This window comes from Arachis ipaensis, chromosome B10, assembly GCF_059453495.1.
Source record: "Arachis ipaensis isolate K30076 ecotype BB chromosome B10, ASM5945349v1, whole genome shotgun sequence".
Taxonomy (NCBI): domain Eukaryota; kingdom Viridiplantae; phylum Streptophyta; class Magnoliopsida; order Fabales; family Fabaceae; genus Arachis; species Arachis ipaensis.
In genome coordinates this window covers 19391789-19411543 of record NC_142435.1, presented here as the reverse complement: position 1 = coordinate 19411543, position 19755 = coordinate 19391789, and the positions used below count along the sequence as shown (strand labels likewise).

Genomic DNA, 19755 nt, shown 5'->3' with positions numbered 1-19755 from the left:
GCAGTTTTTTTGTTTGTAAATAATGAAAAAAATAAATGAATGAGAATGAAAAACATATAAAAATGTTATATTAAATTTAAGAAATTTTTGGCAATTAGTATAAGAGATTAAGAAATGAAGAGTAGTAAGAGTCTTAATATGTATAAGTTGTAGAATTTGAATATTTGTAACTGAAATTTTTTATAATTATTATTATTATGACACTTTTAATGTATGTTTATTGCATTTAATTAGTACTTGATGTTTCAATTGAATAATAAATTAATAATAGATAAGAGTTTTTTGTTTTAATTTTTTTAAAACATTTTACTAAATAGTGATTAGTTGATTTTCATCTAGCAATTTTGGGTATTAACTCTTCCGGTCTGTCATTACCACTGCAAATCCTTCTACAACAAAGAGAATAAGACATGGTTACTGCACATGTGGAATAACAATTTGAAAAAGAGGAACACGTAAATATAAATTGTGGAAGAAGTACTCCACATGTAAAATAATAATTTATAATTTGATGATGAAATATTGCAATCGATAGTATATAGGGAGCAATAATTTTAAATGCACATTAATTTTGGTTGTGAGTGTTGGACAGAACCGTTTACAAAAGAGGAATACATAAACTTGTGCTACTTGCAATGAGTTCACAATTAAAATGTTATTATTTATAACAAATAAATAGGGCTATTGAAAATGATATTGAACAATGAAAAGAGTAAACGACAAAGTTAAAAATCTTTAGGAAGATACCTAAGACAAATTTCCTACGTTGGCGGCGCCGAATGGTGACGTTGGTCTGAGACCCAGAATCGAGCTCTGCCAGGAAAATCGCAAGAGGAGGAATAGAGTTTGCCCCGATTTCTACAATTTATGCAATGCGGCTCCGCCGGAGATGGACATCACGATGTACAATAATGGCTCATGGGACCGGAAGAGGATGGAGGAAATAAGATGGGACCAGAAGAGGATGGAGGAAATAGGATCTTGGTGCGGAGAGGTGCTAAGAGGGTGAGGGTTTGAGAAAGGTAATAAGCTCTTTGATTTTGAGAGCTTTTTGTTGGGGTAAATGTTAATTTGTGTTTTTGTTGTTTTAGAAATAAGGATTGATTTGGAAAAAGTTAATTTGTTGGTTTTTATTGTGTTTTTTAGTTGTTTTTTGTGTTTTTTTTTTATGTGAAAATAAAAGTTGATTTGACAAGATTTGAGTGGTGGATTCTAAAATTTTGCCAAGTAAGCGTTGGTGCTGACATGGCATTAGTAGAAGAAGAGAAATAACTTAGAAGTAATGTGGGTAAACCTATATACCTACTTTTATATATTAAAAATAGATTGTACAGCAAGTATATTGGCTCCCTATACTTATTCTAATAATTATTAAATACATTAAAAGTATATTTTCTAATATATAAATCTACGCTAACAATATTCGAGTTTTTTAATTTTGATATGGAGGTTGCGATCGTGTATAACAGGGTTATGGGGGTTCTGGGTGTATCACCGAGCTGTGATGGCTGCTGAACTGAAATCGGATAGACCGAATTGTGGCAGGAAATCGGACGGTCCGATTTAAGTAATCGGACGGTAAGTAATCGGTGGGTCTGATTTCAAGCTATCAGGAACCACGTGGCGAGCATGCACAGCAGTCCCGCGTTGATGAGGTTCCAATTAAGCGAGTCCCACTTTTCCTTTCACTTTCACTCTCATTTCTCTCTCTCTTTGTTCTCCAACCCCATCATCTCTTTCTCTCTCTGTTCTCCAACCCCACCACCATTGTTGGACCACCGAAAACACACAGAAAAATTGAAAACAATGCCAAAACGAAGAAAGATCAAAGACGTAAATCAACCAGAGCTTCATATTGTTAATTATCTTAGACATCCTAGTTTAGTTATGTAAGTTTATATTTTTTAATATTTTGATTTAATAAATAAATAATAATAGTGATAAAATTTTATTATTTTTAATAGCAATATATATTATTATGACACTAAGTAGAAATTAATCATATATATATGTGTGTGAGAGAGAGATATGGTTACTATTAGATGTTAGGTGTTAGACATAAATATTAAAGTAGAGTTAATTAGTTAGTGTTTATCCTTTTAAAACCTGTACGAACAGTTAATAATATGTATGTAATGTTAGATTTTTTATTTGATTTGGGTTTAGATTCATGATTATTATTGATTAATATGTTCTGAATGAAGTGAATCAATGAATAAATGAGATCTGTAAATAAATTTAAAATTTTTTATTATTATTATTATTATTATTATTATTATTATTATTATTATTATTATTATTATTATCGGTAGAGAGTTATTAGTATTATTAGTGTTATTATCCGTGGAGAATTGTAATTAATTATTATTATTATTAATATTATTAATAATATTATTATTAATATTATCATTGTCGGTAGATAATGGTAATTATTATTATTATTGTTATTGTTATTATTATTATTATTATAGTTATTAATAATTGAGTTTAACATAATTTAGTATAATTTAGACAAATAATTAGGCATATTTATTATGTATGTTTACAATGTATGTATGTTAGATAGGCAACTTCAGCTAGTTAGTTATAATAATGGTCTTGTAAGAAAAATTATATTATTGTTAAGATAGTTATGTTACACTGGTACTTATAAAGGAAATGTAATCTTGTAGGGTTTTACGGATGTTGATATGCGATCACTTGAAGTCTCCCCCTCCATTATGGCAAATGCAACAGGCACGATGTTGTTATTACCATCTTGTGAGACTGCAACCAACAAACAACCCTTGTATTTACCATACAAATGAGTTCCGTCCACCTGTACTACTGGCTTGCAATGTCTGAAGGCCCTAATACAAGGATAATAACTCCAAAAGACTCTATGTAGTACACGGATATCAGGAACCAAGTCATCCCCCTGGTACGCAGGCATTGTTTCAAAGTGAACCACTGCTGACGGCTCCTTGTGACACATGGCCTCAAACCATATGGGCAAAGCTTCATACGATGCCTCCCAACCTCCGAAAATTGACTCAACCGCCTTCTACTTTGCTAACCAAGCTTTCCGATAGCTGATGGTGTAGTTAAACTTCGACTGAACTTCTGCAATGACTGATTTCACCTTCAAAGATGGGTCAACCTCTACCAACGGCTTAATTGCTTCTGCAACTGTCTTAGAATCCAGTTTCGAATGATCTTGAGAAATTGTCGACCTGGTACAAGTGTGAGTACCATTGTACCTCCTTATCTCCCAACAGTACTTCTTCTGCATTTTCGTAACCTTGATCAGCCAATCACAACCTTTGCCATATTGTGTACATTTAGCATAGAATGTCGTCAGTTCCGACTCATAAACCCAATAGTCTATACCTCTACGGATGGTATAGTCTTTCATTGCCTTGATTACTTCCTCCCTTGAACTGAATTCCATCCCCACCGTAAATTCACCGTCGGCCACAACAGGAAGCTCTGCCACAATCACATCGCAAAATATATCATTATAATAGTCTTTACATTCACTATTCTATCTACATAAGAACTAGTAAATATAACTCACAATAAAGAACTATTAATTAATAAAGTAATCAAATGGTATGGTCATAAACGACATACCTGCATTCATATACTGCGAAAATTCCGGTGCATTCATCGCTTCCAAGTCCAACGACAGCATGAAAGAATGCTGTTGAAACGGCACTGAGTTTGCTAATGCATTAGCAACCTCCGCCACATCTGCGTTCATGGTGCCATCAGCTCCATCTTCGTCTTCGCCTGGACCAATGATCTCATAGTTACTTTCAAAATCCTCCTCGCTGTCACTATCATAATCTTTCAATTCAATATGTCGGTCCGCTTGAGATTGCTCGAACTCAATATACAACTTGATGCACGATATTCGGTGGCGATTCTCCATATACATTGAAAATATTTCCTGCATACTCTCTTCATCTGTCACGTATTTGGTCTGAAAATAAACGAACCCACCAAACACAGGTAAAGGATACCTGTACAAAATACACGATATTCTTCTACATCTTTCTGAGTGTATCTTCTCACAAATCACACCTTTCAATTCATCCAGTGACAACGTAAATGGAATAACAGCATCTAATAGATTTTCACATATAAATTGAACTCCTTCATATGTTTCTAATAAAATCTGTCCATAACAATAAATTTTTAATACAACTCTATCATCCATAATACTATACTACTTTAAACACTTTCAGTCTCGATAAAATCTAATCTACAGAAATAAAGAAGGATGAGAGAAGAGGAAGAACATCACCTAAATGCAGAGACTCACGGACTAAAGAAGAAGAAGAAATGGGGGGTTCTGGGTACAACCTTGGTTTATGTACGCATGACTCACCAAATCGGACGGTCCGACCGGGTGCTCAACGCTCACAATTTTCCACGCATCAAAAATCGCTGCCTCCGATTACATTGCATCCAATTTTCTTCCGGCAACAAATCGATGGGTCCGATCACGGTGCCACTGGATTAAAAAAAATTTTGATCCACAAATCCCTGGGACCGATTTGTGTCCATTGGATTCAAATAAATTAAGCCAGCATCAAATCGGTCCATCCGATTACATATGCACACCCAGCCAACAACACAAATCGGACCGTCCAATTTGTTTTCCTTTTCCACAGCAGTAAATCGGACGGTCCAATTTCATCCCCCACCAAACTCCAACTTTACGCCGTCATAGCCCTGTAAATCGACTAAATCTCCATTTTGGTCCCTGAGATTCATGCGATTACCTATTTTGGTCCCTGAAATTTAAAATTACCTATACTGGTCCTTCAGATTCAAGTTTAGGCACCAATGTGGTCCCTTGACTTTTACGGTGATGACTAAGCAAACAGAGTGCTCAGATGACACCCTTCCTGCCACATTGGATGATGGGTAAACGACGTCATTTATCCTTGGCACCCAAACAAGTCAGAAATGTCGTCGTTTTGTATATGAAGGGAGAAGAAATGATGGAAACCCAAAATAAAGTATTCGTCTTCTTCTCTACCTCTACTATTCTTCATTTCTAACTTGTTTGGATGCCAAAGATAAACGATGTCGTTTACTTATCATCCAGCGTGGCAGGGAGTGTGCAATCTCAACACTTCGTTTGCTTAGTCATCGTCGGAAAGAATTGAGGGACTATATTGGTGCCCGGACTTGAATCTGGATGACCAACATAGATAATTTTAAATTTCAGGGACCAAAATGAGTAATCGCGTGAATCTCAGGGACCAAAATAGGGATTTAGTCCGACGCAGGATTACTCACGCTTGGAAATCATATCGAAAAAAGAGAGCCACAATATTCACTAACTAAATCCAATAATATATTTTTAATTACAATATGTTAACTATTATTTAATCATCATCATCACCTACTCAAGATTCTATGGAGCAACAAAAACCGCAACAAACACAAAGATTGCAAATTTACCCAAATTCAAACAATGGGGTCACGCCTTTTTGGAGAGGTACTCTTTCTTATAATGCTCTTGCTTGCAAACTTTCTGCACAAAAAAGCTTTTTTTTAGGGATTTTGTTTATTGGGTTCTACTTTGCAAAGAAGTATGAAAGAGAAGCCAAGAGGTATTGGGATGTCTTCTACAAGTGCCACAAGGACAAGGTAAAGGGTTGTTTGCTTATTATGTTTTATTTAATTGATACTTGGTGAAATATTCTTTTTTAATTAGTATTAATTATAAGTATCTTTTGCCATTGGTTTCATTGTTTTGGGAATTTGGATTTGCAAAGTGAATGAAGATAAGTTGACATTTCTAATAATAAAATAAAATAAAATAAAAAGATGAGATTTTTGTAGTTTACTGGTGAAAATGATATACTGAATTGGATTCGCAGTAATACCTAAAGACTAGACTAGTCTATTCTATACTCTGTTAATGCAAATGTCTTATTACTTCATTTTGTATTTGGTTTCCTCTTGTCTGTGGTGTCTATTGACTATTGCTGTAACTGGATGATCACTCTTCCAAGTTTTCCACCCATTATCTGTGTTTCATGTTCAAGGCATTTGCTATAAGTAGTTTTGCTGTAGTGATGATTCAATTTTTTTTACAGTTTTTTAAGGATAGGCACTACTTGGATAAGGAATAGGGAGATTACTTTTCGGTGAGTGAGGAAATAATATCTTCAATTTTGATTTGGTTTATTTTCTTTTTAACTTTGATGCTTGCAGCACTGACAATTTAAGCAATTTTTTGCATGAAAATCATTTTTAGGGAGAAGGAAAAAAAGTGATTTTGGAGGTATATTACTTTCATTTTCTTTTTTCTTGGTGTTTATGAATGGAATTCATTTTTTGTCAAAATCCTGTTTAGTAGTTCTTTGTATTAGTAAGTTGCTTAATAGTCAAAGCTATTTACCAAACAGGTTGGTTGTGGAGCCGAAAATACTATATTTCCAGTGATAGCATCTTATCCAGATGCTTTTGTTTATGCATGTGATTTCTCGCCACGGGCTATTGAGTTAGTTAAGGTCAGACATCTTCGTTTTGTAAACTTCCTCTCCATTGTAACAATTTTGCTGTCTGCTTCTTGATTCGTTCCTGATCTGTTGGTATAAAAAAATGTATGGTAATCGGTAATTTAGAGTGGCAAATAGATGGATCATGAATGTTGGATTGGACCATAGAAGATCAATAAAAAAAACCATTATATCATTTTGATTTGTTACAAAATTGTTAAAACATCCAACAATATTAAATAGTATTAAACTGAATTCACTGGGTAAATAGTGTTAAACTAAATTCAGATATAGATGGTTTTGATGGATGATAGAGTAATGGACGGTGGACCTAATTGCCACCTCTTCTGATATGATTCATTATGCCCGAAAATGTAAATCCACATCCATACCTAGTATTGGAGCATTGGTCTAAACCGTGTTTGACATGAACACCTCCAGGTTAGCAGTATGTAGTTCCCCTTTCGTAACCTCAATGTCTATTGCTCAGTGATCCGCTAACTCAATCCAATTACCTGTAAGACTTCGGAATTCATATTTCTATTATGGAAAAAGAGTGCATTAACTGCATTTGATATATGTTGATCAAGAACAAATTTGTATCACCTAAGCTTCTCTCATTTATAAAAAAATAAAATAAAATAAAAGGAGAAATATTGCTTATTTTACAGTATTCCAAATCCAACGGAAGCAAAGTTGTTACATTTATTTATGTAATTATATTTTTGTTTGTAATTGTAGACGCATGAAGACTTCAAGGAGTCCTGTGTTAGAGCTTTTGTCTCTGATTTGACAGTTGATGATTTGTGCAAAGAAATTCTTCCATCTTCGGTTGATATTGTTACCATGGTACTTACATTGTGTATTGTAGAATGATTATGGGATCACATTTGCATTTCTTAGATACTATCTGTCAATTTTTTGGCTTCATTTCACAAGTTTTGTGCTCTTGTTATTGAGAACTATATGTAGATCACTTGTTTAAGTATCTGACTTGGTAAACAGATATTTATGTTATCAGCAGTGTCCCCGGAAAAGATGCCTCTAGTATTGCAAAATGTTAGAAAAATTATCAAGGTAAGAAACTTTAGTATTCAATAATTGGATATACATTTTCATAAAACTTGCTAGAAAACTTGTTCACAGTTCATTTCAAATGTGTTGAAATTCATACCTTTCTCCATTTGCAGCCAAATGGATATGTGCTGTTCCGAGATTATGCCACGGAAGATCTTGCCCAGGTTGATTTTTGTTACCATATAATATCCTAAAGAATAGACTAGTGCTCAATTTTTTGTCCAGATAATTTTCCTTCTGATATTGATTTCTGTTTAATAATTGTATGAATCGAAATTTACTTCTTTTTCTGGTTCATATCAAAGTGAATAAAAATAAAACATTGCTACTTTTAGGTTTGATAACTATGCCAAGGTGGCTAGAGTAGGATGGATAGAGGTTTGGTTGATACGGTTCGGATGGTTTACAGTATAGTATAAGAGAAAAGGAAAAGTTACGAACTATAGTGTGTTGTTCGGGGAATTGTTTAATTCCAAATTTTGATTGACTATTTCTTTTTGTTTGAGCTATGATGATTCATGTGATACATATTTTCTGTTCTATAGGAAAGATTTTCAGGGAAGGATCAAAAGTTTAGTGACAACTTTTATGTCAGAGGTGATGGCACTGTAAGGTTTCAGTTCTGGCAATGTTATCTTACAACTTTGATCATCCAAATTTCTTATTTCCTAATGTAATGCTTTATTTTCTATCCAGCGTGCTTACTACTTTTCGAACGAGTTCTTGACGAATTTATTCAGAGAAAATGGTTTTGTTGTTGACAAGCACTACAAGATTAATATCTATTTGAAGGAGTATTTTAGTGAAGGTTTTTATTGTCCCCAAGATTTCAGTTTTCTCTCTCAGGACAATCATGCAACGTTACCTTAGTATTGTATATAAGAGTTATAATCTTACTTCAGTTATGATATTCATTTCTTCCCACTTTTTATCCACTTCCTAAAAGTGAAAAAGCGATTTGCTTTTCTTTCGCTCTTCTCTTGACTGTAATAACCCTTTATAGTTCTCCTATCGTGTTTGGTGGTTTCAGGCGTTGGGTCCAAGCTGTATTCCGGTTTACAGAGGATTTGAACTCTTCTTCTAGTAACGAAGCTGAGGGAAATCGTTCTGGTAGTTCTGAAGCGAAGCAAAATAGTTCGAATGGTAGTTTAAATGACTCTGCAATTGACTTGTCTGAAGGTGTGGCATTTGACATGTTTGGAGCCTTACCTTCCAGCGACTGAGGTAACAAATTTTCGCCTTTGATTGATTCTTTTTAGTTTTTAGTTCTACCATAAAATTATCATATTTGAAGTCATGATTTTTTTAATAAATAATTTGATGTATACTATCCGAGGCTGCTTCTAAAAGACGTTTCCATAAATTTTGAATGTCTGATGGCAATTTTGAATGCTAATTTACCTCCTTGAATTTTCCTTTTAGATTATTGAGATCAAACTTAGAGGTTGGAATTTCAAGATTAGAGTACTTTTAAAACAGTACCAGCATACCTGCAAATCGACGGGCTTAATGCTGTGGGAATCGGCTCGATTGATGGCTTCTGTCCTCGCCGAAAAACCCTGATATCGTTGCAGGGAAAAGGGTCTTGGAGTTGGGAAGTGGCTGTGGGGGAATCTGTTCTATGATTGCTGCTAAACATGCCGACCTAGTTGCTGCTACCGATGGGAATGCTCTTGCCCTCGATCTCCTCGCCAAAAATGTCTCATCGAATCTTGAGCCTCCATTGCTAACCAAACTAATTACAAAGAAACTGGAATGGGGAAACAATGATCACATAGAAGCCATAAAAGAAGGGAATAAAATAGGGTTTGATGTCATCATTGGCACAGATGTTACATACATTCCTGAAGCTATATTGCCTTTGTTTGCGAGCGCCAGAGAACTAATTACTTCTGGCGCAAGCAACAAGCATGGTAATGTGCTTGCTCTGATTCTATGCCATATATTTCGTCGCGTAGATGAACCGTCCTTGCTTTCGGCTGCATCACAATTCGGGTTTAGATTAGTAGACAAGTGGTCGGCCGGAGTTCCAAACAAATCGTCTCAAGGCATTATAAGCAAATGGTTTTCAGATAACAGTTTAATGAACGATCTTCCTAGTACAGCACTAAACATATTGCTTTTCAGATTGGAGTGAAATGAGCTTGAATTGGAGTTGGTTTCTTCTTGATTCTTGCTTCATTACAATACAAAATGAGATAAGTATCATGCAATTTGCAAAGTTAGATTCATTTTTAAGTACTTAAAAACAATTTGGTGCTTAATTATGTTTCAAATTTGATTCTTTTGTATGTTTTAAATTTAGATATTGATGGGGTATTTTGGAGCATTGTCCTGTGTATGTTGATTTGTTTTTGTTTTGTTTGTCTTTTTTTAAAGTTCATTTTTATGTTCCCCACTTAGGGGGGGATTTTTTTTTTTTTTAATTTATAATATGAACATTTTTGTACGGAGAAAGCACGGTTATTACTTTTTTTGGGGGGTTTTCTTTTTTGTTTTAATTAATTTTTTCAAATGAATCATCTGCCAAAGTAGCACCAATAAGCCTGAGAGGCTGAGAGCATATATTTATATAAGTTATCTCTGTGAATATAATGGAGGGTTACTTGTGAATTGTGATCAAAGATTTATTCTCTTTAGAGTTGAGAGATCTTTTTTTTCAAAAGAATTAGTCATTGTTATTACTTATTAACAATAAATATTATAAGAGTTTAATTTTGATACACTGATAATGTAAAAAATTTTACATAGTTATTCAATTAAATTTATATATTTAAATAATTTTTTAAATAATTTAAAAATTAATTACTTTTGTTGATGTCAGAATATGAGAATATACTATTTGTTCTTTGTGTAATACTTTTTTATACTTACTGTGTATAAAAATTAGATTCATATTATAAACAACCAAAGAACATTTTGCAGACTAATGCATGCCTATGTGGGAATTGCAAGTTAATTTAGACTCTAATAAGTTTCAAGGAATTGAGTCTTTTCTTTCTTTCTCTTAATATCTAATAAACTTGAAATGTAATTTTCTTTAAACCCTAGTATGGCATGACTTATATATGTGATATTTTTACTTATAGGAACTTTGTACATTTTAATTGTTATGCATTAATGGCGTAAGAGTTTTGTAATATAATATAATCTAGTATTTGTGTATAAATGATTTAGTAGCAAATTTAAATACCTTTTATATATAACAATATATATACTTTTAATACTAATATTGCATGCAACCTAAATTTATCCCGTATGCCAACAAAAAGTTGACAAATAAGTTAGAATTTGTAATAAATTCTATAAAAAAAAATGATAAATATTACATATTCCAGAAGGAATTAATAACTGAAACTCATTCATAAAAGAACGTTGATATAACATTTTTGCAATATTTCTATTTGTTAAATGTGTTCAAAAGAAAACTAACAAACATTAAGGGGAAAATAAGCACTGCCATAGAGTTATTAAGATTTCAAAAGTTTGAAATTAAATTGTTAGATAAAGATACATAAATAATTATATATCTAACACAAAAATTCATACAATAGTGGTTTCTCCGTTCTCTGCTGCTGCCGGAACATCGCCATTCTCATCTGCACCCTTTGCTTTGCCATTGTTCACTGGTTTTGGGAGCTCTCTTGCAGCAGAGGATGTCTCTAATAGGCGGCTGATTCCGTCATACAAGTTCTTAGCATCCATAATAATTGTTGCTCCACCGGGGTAACATCGTCCAAAACATGTTGCAGAATGAGGATAAGCAACCTATACATCAAAATAAAAATTTCAAGGAATCAAGAACATATATTTACAATAATTTATTGAAAGAGCATGAGAGCAGATTAGCAGCTCAAATTATAAACAATAATTTTGTATCGTACTCCACTTAATGGGACAAAGGTTAGTTAATTTGTTATTATTTTTATAGTATCAGTCTCATGGATGTAAATCATAAAGCACCTCAATAAATGCCCGGCAGAGTGAGAGGAAAAGTCCTGATTCGTTCGCTCTGAGCACTCGAGTTGTATTGTACAGCAACAATGAATCAGAAACAGCTCGTAATCCCTTAATCAATTCTTGGGCAACGACATGTTTTAGACTTATTGCGGCACATGGACGCAGCTCATTCATTGCTGCAGATACACCTGCAGCCACCAAAGAGATAGCAGTGCAAATGAATCCAAGGATAAATGAGACTGACTAGGGGAGGAGCACTAAGTGATGAAGCACAATAGCACATATAACATCATCCCATCATAAGATTAACCGCACACATTAATAAACTTGCTACAAACATCACATATCAACCATGAATATTTCCATTATGCATTGCCGTTTATATTTTTTATCTGATCCAGAAGTTTATAGACACATTTGTACACACACAAAGTGAGAGTGTACGTGGTATCAATCAACAATTGACCATACTGTAAAACAGAAATTACACCATTCAATAACTTCTGGTAGAAATTGGTTTTGATTAATCCAACTACTGTGTCAATTGTTGATGAGAAATTGCAAATTTTTAAAAATTAAACAGTGAGTATGAAATTAGAATTTTAGTGGAATATCACAAATGTCAAATTTTATCAGCAGTACATGCCTTAATTTATTCAGTTGATGTTGTGAGGATCCATTCTGCAAGAAGTATTCATTGGGGTAAAGTTGGTCTGAATTGAACTGGAATAAAGATGATTGGCTTTACAAGAGTGTAGAGTATTTTCACAGTAGTAATAAGAAAGGTTGATTTACACTTTTTGAACCCATTAGAACTCTTCATCCTATACTCTTATTCAAATAAGGCAGTTGATATGAACTTGCAACATGAATTTGTAGATATAGGCAGATGATGAAGCATCAGCAATTTCCAATTTAGCAAGAAACAATAACTGGACTTACCATTAATAAAAACAGCAAGAGGTGGATTCTCCATCAAATAAGATGGTGGAGTGACATCCTCCTGACTTTCTTCACCAACAGTATTTGCAGGGAAGCCAACAGCTGGGAGTGGAACCCACCGATGCGAATCCAAGGCCAACTGAAAACAAATCAAATACTTGATTGATCATGACATGAAATTGGCCTACTTACTGAGAATAATATGGAGGCCATTGGCTCATTTGAATTAATGAAAAATGGAAAATACATAATTTCATTTTACACATGCAAAATAGTTTAACTGCACTGAACTTACCTGAAAGTTCTCTACTGCAGTACTCATATTCTTTGAGAATAAGTTAAGAACAGCCCTGTAGAGAAACCAAAGTGTATTATGATGTGCTTTGAGTATGACTTAACCTAGAGAAGATCATAAAAGGAACTATGTATTACTCTTCAAAGAGTGATGGGAGCAAGCCTCGAAAATCTAGTCCAACCCATCCAAGTCCCATAGCACAGTACTGTGAGAAAAGCAATAAGACAATGTAATATTAATGTAACTTCTGCATGGAGCAAAAGTTAAAATATATATGTATAAACATAATCATCATACTAAGCAGGAATATCACAGAGGGGGCAATAATAAATATTTTTATCTCTTTTTTTTAAGTCTAATGTTTGTGTTTGTATGTGTGTGTGTGTGTGTGACTGTGTGTGCATGTTCACGCTGCAGGGGGTGTTGCGGTGGGGGGAATCTGGTCCTAAGTCTACAGAAATATACCAATTCATTCCGATTTCAACATCAAGTAGAAAATGATGGAAGAAGAAGCTCACCATGCACTGATCCAAAATATTTGAGAGAGATCCACCTTCATTTATTTTTGGAAGCATAACTTTCAAAGTTTGAAGATGTGATGTAATTTGATGCATTGACCAACTAAAAAGAAGCCCACCATCATAATTTTCCTCACTTCCTGAAGTATCATCAGCAAATATTGCTCGATATTGATTAACAACGTCAAAAAGATGCATTCTGTGACAGTTAATCATCCCTTTTAGGTACTCATATGGATTGCTCTGGTCCAAATCCTCAAGTATACCAGTAAGCCAACCTTCACGGCATCTTAAGAACTAACATTAAATAACTGTCTGAGTTAAAAAGAAGCAGGAAGATGGTAATTTAAAATAGTATTGGAAATTAAATACAAAAGACAAAGGCAGAAGAATATTGTATGAAAAATAAAATGCATGAAGTTTCACCAGCAAGCGCATTCCATACTCGCTAAATACTCCTATTCGCCGTAAATATCCAATAATGCGGAGGCATTCAGGTAACTAGCAAAGGTAACATTAGTAAGAAACTAAAAGTCTGAACATTTTTCCAGATGAATCAAGCAGCATTTGTACATGCATTAAATAAAATCATGGGCAGGAACCTGAATATTTGAGCGAAGTTTCTGAAGAAGCTGAGAAAGTAGTGATTGGGTAGTTAACCTAACTTCTGCAGCTAATGCTTGAATAACTGGCAACCTCTCCAGAAGAAAAATAAAAATTATAACAAGAAGCTATAAGCATTTCAAAAAAGGAACAAAGGAAATAAGACATTTTCTTAAAATCCAAAACATGTTTAACAAATATGGAAGATACATATAAACTTACTTGGGATGCATGGTTGAAAGTTTACCAACAAATGCTTCCAAATCTAGGGCCTCATCATAATTTCCATTTCGTACACAACTGCACAAACATAGAAATTTATAAGACTTGGTTGTCATCACAAAGGATGTGTTTTCATGCACCATGCAAAACATTAACATGACAATGGAGAATGTATCATTTCAACATACGTGTCCATAAGTTGGGGAATTTCTAGCAAGTCTAACAAAGTGCTATGATTGGCTAGCATTGTTTGGTTCATCTTCCTCTTTTCCAGAATCTGTTCTGCAGATTCTATGAACTCAGTGCATCCAGATGTCAGCTTTGGGACTTCATTTATCTGTAACAAAGGAGGTTGATGTGAAAAACGACACAAGTGTTTTTTATTGTATGCAAGAAGAAATCAATCAAAATTACAAGGGCATAAGATGGCAATTGCTTTTCTATAATCATAACATTCTATTTGAACAAAATTATTCCGAAGTTCCAGAACTTATTTTCTATACAATCCGGTAGCGTCAACTGATCCATGTGGTCAGCCCACCCAATGGGGTGTAACATTCAAGAAACCAAACACATACCCCTATGTAGCCCGCAACATTGGCCAAGATGCATCTAAAGTTCTATTCCCTTTCCGAAATTGGAAAAGTCATCACAACAATCAGATATGTGTCAATCGGCTCATGAAGAAATATTATATCAAATTGGATGAAATTAATCTTGTACTTGCCAACTGCATTAGGACTTTATCACTCCTAAACAAATTCTCAACTCAACACACAAAAAAGCATAATTACGCTTGCAATACTAAGGAAATCAGCTAATGCTTACAATTTAAGCTTAATTGATATCAAAACTATTTGAAAAATCTGAACAATACATAACACACAATAAGAAAAATATAAACCAAATTATTTTAAAAATAAAAATTACCATGACTTCAAGATGCTTGTCAATAAAGGTGACTTCCTCACGAATCGCTATCAATGCATCCGCGGCAGAAATGAACGACCGGTAATTCATTACGGCTACCTCCTGCATTTGCCGCCGGATCCGCTCCGCATCAACACTAAGCAGCTCCGGTTCCTAAAAAAACATCCATCACAACAATTAACACTTCTTTTTCGCATAATCACCAACACTACATTCTGGAATAGTACGAAAAAAGAAAAGCTTAACGCCGAGTAATCCGTTACATTTAATTAGATAATTCAACAAACTCTAACTGTGAGAAAGAGAAGTGAAATGAAACCTTGTGGAGGCGATCGAGGGTGAAGGAGAGAAGTTCGGAGACGTAAGGTTGCTGCGAGTCGGAGGCCAAGGGGAGCAGCGCTGCCATCGGAGAAGACGACGTCGTTTCCTCTGGGCTATGAGACTGATGCTCCATTATTTTGGAGCTCCGAAATTGAGATTCGAATAACCAGTTGGGGGATCCGGAGTGAGGTTGGGTTGGGGGTTCGTTGTTGAAGAGTGAAGATGACGGTGCAGGTGGTGGTGGGAATTGCAATGGTTTGTTGCTGTGGTTAGGATCTGGATCCACTGAAGCAAAATTCCTGAAGAGAATGAATGCTATGGAGCTTGGGGGTATACAGTTACCAAAGTTTTGAACTCAGACAGTTATTTGATAAAAAGTGAAGACTATTTTTTTTAGAATAAAAAAAATCTAAAAGAATTATCATGTACAATATACATATTCTTCCCCCTTTAAATTAAGCACAAATTTTCATTCTTCTTCGTTCAATTCTATTCTTTATAAAATAAATACTAGAATAAACAAGTAAACGGCAAGAAACCATTGCGATTCATAATAAAATAAATAACAATAAGAATAAAATAAATAAATAATAATAAGAATTACAATGCAGAAAAACAGGGCTAACAAGTGCTCCACCAGCAGGTTTTATGCACCATGCACTAAGCCACTTCTCTTTAATTGACATAATTTCAATTAATAAATCAAGAATTACAATGCAGAAAAACAGGGCTAATGTCACATATGATGTACATTTAAAAGAGTAATTTAATATAGCTCCTCTATCATCTTAAACCAGAGTTAGTTGGTGCCTTGGTGGTATACAGTTACCAAAGTTCTTAAACACACCAACATAAGATGTACTTCAAAATTAAGCAATTTCAAGTGGAAAAACAATTTTTATGAAGAGATAGTTCAAGCTTACATTAATTATTGTATATATCCAACTATGAAGTTTTCTGTCTGTCGTTTATTTACAGTTTGTGTATGAAATCAACAAGGTGGTCAGCATCCAATTCATTAGCCTAGAAGATGCAAGAACCATATAAATTAATTAGTGAATAATCTGTATTATGAACAAGGTTGCGAGAACCGGACCGGTCATCGAACCGGTCGAGTAACTGGTTTAATGGTTCAATGGTTTAACCGGGGTTGAACTGTGGTTGAACCGGTTTAATTAAATATAGAGTAAAATTATAAAAAATTCAATATATAGTTTTAGAAGTTTAAATTCAATAATTTCTAAACTAATAAAATTTAAAATTTAACAATTTCACAAAATAAATTATCCATACTTTATCATTAAAAAGTCATAAACAACTTCAAATATCAAAGTTTATAACTAAAAAAAAAATCACGACTCACATAAATGACAAACACAATATGTTTTGCAACCAAAAGAAACAACATTGAACAAACAATACTTCAACAAAACAAAAACACTACTCATCAGAAGTCATAATCATCATTAAGTGTTCCGATGTCTCCATCATAAACAGGTAATCCAAAGCCACCATTTTTAGAAGTACCACCAAAAGAAGTATTTGAGGATTCAGTTACAATATCAGGCATATTCACCTCAACTTCCATGTCTCCTCCATCTAATAAAATAGGAGGAAAACTCAATAAGAAATCAATATTAATGACATATATCTTACCATGTTTAGTTTGTTATTACCATGTTGTCCTTGTGAGTTGCTGCAATGACATTATATATAGATTTGGTTTTGTGCTGTCTTCAATACTTTAGTGAATGGACTTGGAAATTTTGTTGGGTGCATTTTATGTTATCTATATTCTATCTATAATGCTACTAATTTAAGTTCTCTGATTTGAAAGATTTTGGAGTCTAGTTTTATTGACCTGTATAAAAGTTCTCTCTTAATGATAAACTACAAATAACCTTTCTACTTTTCTCAAGATTATTGATTATACAGGGGTCAAGCATCTTTTCTACCAATCATTTTGATTTTATTAAAAAAATATCAATTGCTGTGAATGCTGATCATTTTGTGGCTGTTCCATCTAAATTCAAAATGACAGCAATCCAAAATCCAGACGAATATATCAATTCATACGACAATCAACATCATTAAATTCAGCAATTCATCTGGTTAATTCACCAAAACTCAATATAGCCGAATTCAACAGAGCAGAATTAAATTTATTCAGCAAAATTCAAAATACCAAAATTCAAATAAAAATTCAACAGAGCAGAATTTTAATTTATATAGCAAAATTCTAAAACTGAACTCAGAAGAACTCAACAGAACAAGAACTCAGAAGAACTCTGCATCTGCATCTGAATTTGTGAACTCCAATATGCCCTATATTCTTCACTGAATAAAAATTTAATTGAAAAAACCAAAAACCCATGAACTCAAATCTGCCCAATTCATACAGTTTTGTCACCAACACCAAATACACAAAATTAATTGAAAACCAAAAACAGTGAAGCACTCACCGCGGGAGAGGCGGAGAACACAGAGGGTCAGAGCCAGACGACGACCAACGCTTCGGTGACGACGACAAGCAGACGACAACCACGACGATGCTAAGCCGAGGACCAGACGACGCCAATGCTTCGGTGATGGTGACGCTTCGATCCGCGAGAGCTGCCTCGATCCGCGACGGTGACGCTTCGACACGCGACGGTGATCTTCGCTCCGGCCTTTGGTGGAGGTGACGGTGGCGTTTGTGGGGAAGAAGGTTGAGGGGGTTGGGGGTGACTACTCTTCGAAGAGGAAACTCAGGAAAGTGGCTCCAGCAACGTTATTTTTACCTCAGCCCCTTTTTTCCCTTTTTTTTTTTTTACCCAGCGCCAAAACGGCGCCGCTTCGAGGCTTGAGGAAAAACCGGAACATACTGAAACCCGGGCGGTTTGACCGGTTCGTCGGTTAACCGTCGGTTATCCTGATTTTTTTTACCAATTTTTTGTAAGAGGGTTTTATAAGTGAACCGGACCGGCTACTTAATTGGTTTCTGATTAACTCAATTGAACCGACCAGTCCGATCCGGTTTTCAAAACCTTGATTATAAATCAATTATTTGATTTATTTCAATAAAATAAAATAGAATAACAACTTTAAACAATTTCAGCTCACTCACCAAAATACCCAAGGTTGGAAGAAGGCCACTTACCCATTGTTTGATGCAAAAAGCTCCATCCGTTTTTCCTGGCAAGGAATATACACGAACATATCAACATATTTATGTTCAAATTTTATTGCAATTTATACGTGATAAAAACACAGATCGAAATCACAGTTGATGATGATATGGAGAATATTGTAATTATATTAAAACAGAATAAAAAACCGTTTATGGTTTCTATTATTTATTGGAAATTTTGCTATTAATCGTTTATGCTTCCAACAAAAACACAAGTACACAACCAGCAGCAGTAGCACAGCGCCTGCGGCGGTGGTGGCGGCTAAGGTTTTTTCCTGGTTGAGGTTGGGCATGTTCTGCTTGAAGGAATGAGGAAGGAGATGGAGAAGCGCGTCTTGTTTCTCCCTTTAAGCGCAAAATTGCATCGTTTTATTCGAACCGACCGGTTCTGATTTCAGTTCGATCGTCCGGTTCTCAGCCGTTTCAACAGTTTACATCAGGTTTTATAATTTATGGTTTTAGACATCAAATCAAACTGTTTGTGTCTATGGTTCGAGGTTGAACCGGTCGGATTGGCCGATTCGGTCCGGTTTTTAGAACATTGCTAGCGACTCAACCGGCACTGCCGTGCCTGTTCAACCACTTTTTTATTGAGTTAAAAAAATATTTTTATATTTTTATTTTTAAAATTATAAATTTAATATCAATAATTAAAAAATAAATTATGAAACAAAATAAAATATTTTAAATATTTAATATATGTAGAGAGTATAAAATAAATAAATTTAAATTAAAAAAAAAAGAGAATTATATTGTTATTATGTGTAACAAAATCAAGATAAAGATTTACTAATATTATTTATAAATTAGTTATTTATATATTAAATTTACTTATTTTCTCAATCCTATTTAATTTGGAACAAATTTAAAAATTTATATTCATATTCAAAACACTCTTTTAGAAGATACATAATTCTAATAGATAAAAAATTATTTAATTATCTTAAATCTTATTATTATTTCAAAATTATTAATTTTTATTTTAATTATATCATCTCATCATAATATACACTATTATTTTTTGTTATTATTTTTTTACATGTATAATTATTATTGTCTCGCCGTCACTATTATGTTGCTGATATGAATTTGTATCAAGAACTAGAGAGAATTAGAGATAATCAGAGAAAATAGAAGAGAAATTCCTACAATTAGGGGTAAAGAGAGAAAGTAGAGTTCCCAATTACATCATGCATATCCTACATTATTACATCA

At 33.9% G+C, this 19755-nt stretch overlaps 1 protein-coding gene and 1 pseudogene across 10 annotated transcripts; one reads left to right on the top strand and one right to left on the bottom strand.

The window, feature by feature from the left end:
* The first annotated feature begins 5412 nt into the window (after positions 1–5412).
* Positions 5413–9834, top strand: LOC107624138 (uncharacterized; annotated as a pseudogene). Its single transcript, XR_015885763.1, has 12 exons — positions 5413–5494; positions 5585–5646; positions 6099–6149; positions 6260–6286; positions 6411–6515; positions 7245–7352; positions 7509–7580; positions 7694–7744; positions 8126–8188; positions 8277–8374; positions 8584–8800; positions 9003–9834. The product of XR_015885763.1 is annotated as an uncharacterized LOC107624138 (transcript).
* Positions 9835–10924: 1090 nt separating this feature from the next.
* On the bottom strand, positions 10925–18143 carry LOC107620280 (conserved oligomeric Golgi complex subunit 8). 9 transcript variants are annotated; one of them, XM_088506679.1, is made up of 14 exons: positions 17834–18137; positions 16295–16394; positions 15370–15656; positions 15051–15203; positions 14309–14457; positions 14121–14198; positions 13898–13991; positions 13722–13796; positions 13296–13592; positions 12915–12982; positions 12778–12832; positions 12483–12621; positions 11544–11728; positions 10925–11348 (listed from the first exon to the last, which is right to left on the bottom strand). In XM_088506679.1, the coding sequence occupies exons 3-14, from the start codon at positions 15502–15504 to the stop codon at positions 11124–11126; spliced, it is 1653 nt and encodes a 550-aa protein (XP_088362805.1). In that variant the 5' UTR covers positions 15505–15656; positions 16295–16394; positions 17834–18137; the 3' UTR covers positions 10925–11123. The 9 variants fall into 9 exon arrangements, with proteins under 9 accessions (XP_088362805.1, XP_088362794.1, XP_088362796.1 ...); XM_088506668.1 differs by having other exon boundaries at positions 15370–15670; positions 17834–17969; XM_088506670.1 differs by having other exon boundaries at positions 13296–13584; positions 13741–13796; positions 15370–15670; positions 17834–17969.
* Between the last annotated feature and the right edge of the window lie 1612 nt (positions 18144–19755).

Excerpts from the sequence above, each read along its gene's own strand:
- LOC107620280 (XM_088506668.1), bottom strand. Across the intron at positions 12,622-12,777 it reads CTGCAGTAGAGAACTTTCAG|TTGGCCTTGGATTCGCATCG; the intron begins GTAAGTTCAGTG and ends ATTTGTTTTCAG. Across the intron at positions 11,349-11,543 it reads TCTGCCGGGCATTTATTGAG|GTTGCTTATCCTCATTCTGC; the intron begins GTGCTTTATGAT and ends TTTGATGTATAG.